Raw genomic sequence first — 6,773 nt, 5'->3', positions numbered from 1 at the left:
AAAATACTTGCCATCCGAAGAAACATCCCAACACAAACCTGCAATCTCCCAACTTCGCTCCCAGTCACCCCCTCTGCCACTCTCTGCACCCTCCTCCCAACCACTGAGAGTGAAGTGGCTTCCCTTTTGTCTTCCTCACACCTTAATATCTGCCCACTTGACCATATTCCTTCACATCTAATTCCCCCTCTGTCTCCCACCCTCACTCCGGCTCTTACTCACATATTCAACCTATCCCTTTCTACCAGCTCATTCCCTGCCTCCTTCAAACATGCAAAGGTCACCCCCATCCTCAAAAAACCCTCCCTTGACCCTAACTCCCCTGCAAACTACCGCCCCATATCACTGCTCCCGCTAGCTTCAAAATTCCTTGAAAAACTAGTTTTCGATCGCCTAACCCAATTCCTGTCCTCCAACTCATTGCTCGACCCCCTGCAATCTGGCTTCCGTCCCCAACACTCAACTAAGACTGCCCTCACCAAGGTTACTAACGATCTCCTTTCTGCTAAAAACAAAGGCTACTACTCTATACTCATCTTACTTGACCTCTCTGCTGCCTTTGACACTGTTGACCATCCCCTTCTCCTACGGACCCTCAGCTCTCTTGGGGTCTGTGACACTGCCCTCTCCTGGATCCACTCTTATCTCTCTAACAGATCCTTCTCTGTCTCTTTTGCTGGTGACTCCTCCTCTCTTTTGCCTCTGTCTGTTGGAGTACCTCAAGGCTCTGTCCTGGGTCCTCTACTCTTCTCTATTTACACTTCTTCACTGGGTAAACTTATCAACAGCTATGGCTTCAGCTATCATCTCTATGCTGATGATACCCAGATCTACCTTTCCACCCCTGCACTCTCTCCTTCTGTGAATTCTCACATCAGCGACTGCTTATCTGGCATTTCCTCCTGGATGGCCTCTCAACACCTAAGAATAAACATGTCCAAGACCGAACTACTTCTAATTCTCCCTTCTAACACTACTCCAGTTTCTAATTTTTCTATCACTGTTGGCGGCACCACTATCTCCCCATCACCCTAAGTCCGCTGCCTCTGAGTCAGGCTTGACTCAAATCTGTCATTCATTCCCCACATCCAATTGCTCTCTTCATCCTGCCGCAAGCACCTACGCAATATCTCCAAAATTCGTCCATTTCTAGGTGCTGAAACTACTAAACAGCTAATCCACTCCCTGGTAATTTCCCGACTTGACTACTGTAACAACTTACTAACTGGCCTCCCTCTCTCCCGCCTCTCTCCCCTCCAATCCATCCTAAATGCATCTGCCAGGCTAATCCACTTCTCTCGACGCTCTGTTTCTGCTGCACCTCTCTGTGAGTCCCTTCACCGGCTCCCCATTCACAACAGAGTTAAATTCAAAATTCTCACCCTGACCTACAAAGCCCTCACCAATGCTGCCCCACCCTACCTGTCCTCACTCATTAACAAATATACTCCTGCCCGCCCCCTAAGATCCAATAATGACCTGCTTCTTGTGTCCTCTACCATCACCTCCTCTCATGCTAAACTACAGGACTTCTCTCGTGCGGCACCAACCCTCTGGAACGCACTTCCTCGTGCTGTCAGACTTGCCCCTAACCTCTCTTCCTTTAAACGTTCCCTAAAGACCTTTCTGTTCAGGGAAGCTTATCACCCGACTTATTAACAAACTAACTTCACTTAACTAACAGTTGCCCTCTATCTCCTCACTAATATCATTCTCACCATTGCAGTCCCCACCTCCTGTTTCCCATCCTCCTACCCATCTAGATTGTAAATTTCCACGGGAATAGGGCCCTCAATTCCCCCTGTATTTTGTCTGTAAAATTTTGTCTTTTATCGTATTGTTTCTCCATTGTACTGTTATCCTTGTACCAATGGGCAGCGCTGCTGAATCTGTTGGCGCTTTATAAATAAAGAATAATAATAAGGCTTCAGGACAGCCGTTGGCTATGACGTTCTATTCCGTCATAACGGCTCTATAAAGCCCTGTGTAATTTTGACGGAATAGAACGGCATAACGGCGTTAAAAGGTTAAAGGTGTTAAGCATGTCTCAGCATAGGTGGTAACAGAAAGTTTTGGACAATTTATCTTTTCACTTTATAGTGTGACACTTTGAGCAGGAAAACAGACCTCAAATATTGTGTCACACAGTTGCAATGTCACTTTACAGCTCAGTCATTGTAAAATGTTTTTTTAAACACGAACCCCCCCTTTTATGCATCTTCCCATTTCTGTTTAGTGTACCATGAAGATGACTGCATACTACTATATTGCTGAAAAAACATGCTATGTAACGTTTGTGAGTAAAAGAAAAAACTAAACAAAGTCAAATTAGTATACTTTAAATCTTAAAACGACCCGGGACGTCAGAGATTAAATACGTCTCTCAAATCATAAATCATTTCCTAACTGTTCATATAATTTGTGCCAGCCAGGTTCAAAAATGGCCACCTAATACGTCAATTTGCTCTTTTTACTAGTTTTCTATTGATGGAGGGGCGGGGAGTCAAGGTCTGCATGGCTGTGACTAAATTAATGTGCGCCGAAGGCTGGGGCTGGCTGCTCGGCAACCACTAACATCACACAGCGGACACGGCAGCACATACTAATACTAGCTCTTTGGGTGCTCATAATCCGTTAAGTTGTCACCGCTAGTACTGACAGCCATGCCGTGGTGAGCGCTCACCATGAACAAGTACGCCAGAGTAAGAAAGATCGGGGAAGGCTCATTTGGCATAGCCATACTGGTGAAAGCCAAAGAAGATGGCAAGCAGTATGTCATTAAAGAAATCGGCATCTCCAAGGTGGGCCGCGCCCTGCACCTTCCACAAGGAGTAACTAGAGCCTATGGACACATAAGACAGCCGCATAGTGTTACATTCATCGGGCATCATTAACCCATGGCTGCCAGAGAGGGCTGTAATCGGTTGTAGCTAAGGGGTTAACTGACAGGATTACTACACCCTGCTGTCCATGAACCGTGCAAGTGTTTTCTGTAGAAAAATATACTATAGTGAAATAAAATGTAAATCCCCTGGCAGCTAAGGCGTTCTATACAGCCTGACTACACCCTGCTGAGAATGGAACATCCATTCGTTTTTCAAATAAAACGAATCTATACATTGTTGTACTGGAAAAAACAGACAAATAATAAAAAAAAAAAACAGTTTATTTGCATGCTCCCACAATGGCTGATAAAAATGATTTTAGCCTCATACATTTAATAGTTTATAGCATATATGTACCCTCGTGGATTTTCAGTGAGTAGTGTGAGATAAGTGCTGGAGTGACACCCCCCCCATGTCATAACATATCATTGTGAGAAATAAACTGTAACATTATGTGTTTGCACTTTAGGGTTCTCACCTTTTATGGGGAACAATGCCAGAAGTAGTAATTATATATTTTTGCTTCTCCCAAAAATTTAGGAGAAATTGCAATAACAAGATCTTTCAGTTTTGTATTTTATATTCTCTTTATTTGTATGAACTTGAATATTTATCATGCTTGTAAAAGTCTTAGGTGGAGGCATCTCTGTGCATTTGCAATACTATATAAATATAGTCTGTGGACAACTAATTTCTGAAGTGCAATGATCCACAGAAAAAGTATAAAAACATTTATAGATATAAAAAAAAAGTAGGTGTGGCTCGAGGAGGTTGGGTTATTGCCAGAACATAAAATTGGATGTTGGTAGACCATTGATGGCTATTTCTTCAAAATGCTATTCTTATGAAAGCAAAAAAGGTGTTGGAAATTAGTGTTTTGATATTCATGTTCCTCACAAGGTGATGTAGGATGCTGGCAGCCTCAAATAGCTCTTTTTTTTTTTTTTTTTTTTTTTTTTACATATTCTGAGTGCCCACATTACAAGCATCCTTCCAAAAATAGTGGTGGTGTGTCCTGTAGCTGGCAGTTTGTAGTCTATTGTTATTTTTAAAATTCTTTAATTGGCAAAACCTTGGGAATGAACGATTGTGATGTGATTAAAGGGACATGAAACCCACATTTTTTTCTTTCATTATTTAGAAAGAGCATGCAATTTTAAACAACTTTCTAATTTACTTCTATTATCTAATTTGCTTCATTCTCTTGTTATACTTTGATGAAAAGCATATCTAGATAGGCTCAGCAGCTGCTGATTGGTTGCTGCCCATAGATGCCTCGTGTGATTGGCTCACCCATATACATTCCTATTTCTTCAACAAAGGATAGCTAAAGAATGAAGAACATTAAATAATAGAAGTAAATTGTAATGTTGTTTAAAATTATATTCTCTATCTGAATCATGAAAGAAAATGTTTGGGTTTAGTGTCCCTTTAAAAGTAGGCAGAATGTTTTAAGGACTAGAATGATTTATTTGTGACTGAAGGATTTCTTTGTTTTTTTAAGAATAGTGTAGGGCAGATGTATTTGAATATTACAAATGTATAGGAGGAAACCTGCTTGAGTTGTTTTGGAGCAAACTAATTTTTTCAGGTTGGATGCAATGATGGGTTTAGCCAGGCTGATGGATGAATTTAGTGTTTTGTTGTACAATATATTTAGTGAACTTGGTAAATGTTTGGGTGAGTCAGTGACATTAATATTTCTGTAGAGCTGGGAAATAATTAGTAATAGGTGACTGTGTGCTTGTGAGCCCCATCTCTTCTTTTAGTGGGCAACAGTACGTTGTACCACCAGCCTATTCAAAAAAATAATAATAAAGAATGCTGCAAGGTCTGGTTGCCTCCCAGCCAGTATTTTACTGACAATGCCAGTATTTTTAAGATGCAGTTAATATAAATATAGAAATAAAGGTCCTTTTCATGCTTACTTTTTTATGTATGTTGGAATCTAATTATAAACCTGTCCTAGCAGTTTAGTTTCTGCGTAATGCTGTGTAACCATTTATGCAAAATATATGCTAATGAGTAGTGCCAATATTTTTCTCCAAAAAAGGTGGCAACCCTATCAGACAGACACAATAACTGCATACACTTCAGAGTTAAAAGTAAATTTCAGATTTTTTTATTTATTTACTGTACTAAACTAGATAAACATTTGTTATATTTTTTGTTTAAGATGTCCAACAAAGAGAGGGAGGAATCCAGGAGAGAAGTTGCTGTTTTGGCCAACATGAAACATCCAAATATTGTCCAGTACAGGGAATCATTTGAAGGTGAGGCATGCTATGTGATGAAATTACACTTTGAAAGCAATTTAACAAGGACGAGAAATTATTCTAGATGATAGGACCTTGTTTTGAATTCCTTTGTGCAAAGGGGTGCATGTATGCCCACAGATCTAAAGGACATGTGAACAAATACAGACGTGCTGCAATTGTGTAGAAAGGAGTTAGAAAGCTTAAAACCGAAGTGTGCATGAGTGCAATATGCTTTCATCAGCAAAAATGCTTCTAGTAAAAGTTATCACTGTTTTTTATGTGTCATACGCACACATCCTACGAGGGCTCGTGCACTAGTATTCAAACAAAATGCCTGCTCAGAGAGCGAACAGTGGTGTTTATTGCTTCTAAAGACATAATTTGTGCCATACAAGCCACTACTGACTCTCTGAGAAGGTGTGGTGTTTGAATACTGATGCACGGGCCCTTACATGTTATGTGTTTATGGCATTATGCCACTGAAAAACAGTAATAACTAGAAGCATTTTCGCTAATGAAAGTGAATTACAAAAATGCTTATTTCAAATTGAAATGCACTCAGTCTCATGCACATTTAAATTTTGACCAAATGAGCCAATATTATATTCTTCCAATGTGTGTTGCAAAGATTACCATTAAAGTGAATGTCAACTTGAGCATAGTCACTCAAGTCATAAGAAAGGATTTTAAAAATGAATTTGTTTCATTCATCAATTGTGTAGTATATACTTATCTTCTGCGATATGTATTTTTGTATTTGTATGATTGTTTCATTTCTCAAATTACCTAGGTAATCTGCACATTACCTACTAGGCACTAGTTAAAGTGCAAAAAAGCACTTTAGCGGTAACATATATATAAACTAAAGGGAGTCCCATGGTTTTTCCTATGATAATCAGTTCATATCACTTTTTTTTAGAGAGCCTGGGGCACTTTCTTCTGAAGTAAAAACAAAATCTTAAAGGGCAGTGCGGCGCACTTTATGCATCATTCATTGCCCAGACACACTTCAACTTCTTAACAATTATATAGTAGTTTTCCCAAGGGTATAACAACTGCTCTCATTCTGTTTTTGCATTTATTAGCATCTTGGCCTATACACTTCTAAGCATTGTATATTTCCCATTCTGCATTCTGAATTGTTACAGAATCGACTTCCCTGCAACCCATTTTGGATGTATGCAATGAGCACAAATAAATGTAAGAACATCGTACTGAGAATGTGAAATATCTGCCATTCTAGCTGTAATGTATCTGTGATAATAGAGTTGAAAAACAAATAATACACTTTCAAGCACTTTAGCTTTTTAGAAAAGTTTGTTTCTCTCATGTAAACTGGTTATTGAAAAAGAAGCTGAAGAATGTTCCGATTTCGGCCGAGGGCAGATACGCTCCAGAGCGCTCTTTTCTAATCGTAGCCTCGGGCGCCGCAACTGCCTCTGGGAACCTTACCATGGGTCCCGGCCCCGCACGTCTTGAAATTCTCTGTCTGGGAAATTATCTATCTATCGAATCTATAATCAATAGATAGATTCGATAGATAATTTCCCAGACAGAGAATTTCAAGATGTGCGGGCTGTGACCCATGGTAAGGTTCCCAGAGGCAGTTACGGCGCCCGAGGCTCTGATT

At 40.1% G+C, this 6,773-nt stretch overlaps 1 protein-coding gene across 1 annotated transcript in view; it reads left to right on the top strand.

Moving 5' to 3' along the window:
- Positions 1-2,546: 2,546 nt before the first annotated feature.
- Positions 2,547-6,773, top strand: part of NEK1 (NIMA related kinase 1) — an 827,448-nt gene continuing 823,221 nt past the window's right edge. The window contains exons 1-2 of the mRNA XM_053700237.1: positions 2,547-2,801; positions 5,062-5,158. Coding sequence (XP_053556212.1) covers positions 2,685-2,801; positions 5,062-5,158 — 214 coding nt within the window. The 5' untranslated portion in view covers positions 2,547-2,684. The remainder of the gene's footprint in view (positions 2,802-5,061; positions 5,159-6,773) is intronic.

This window comes from Bombina bombina, chromosome 2, assembly GCF_027579735.1.
Source record: "Bombina bombina isolate aBomBom1 chromosome 2, aBomBom1.pri, whole genome shotgun sequence".
NCBI classification, from domain to species: domain Eukaryota; kingdom Metazoa; phylum Chordata; class Amphibia; order Anura; family Bombinatoridae; genus Bombina; species Bombina bombina.
The sequence above is the reverse complement of the archived record's forward strand: the minus strand, read 5'-3'. Positions and strand labels throughout refer to the sequence as shown.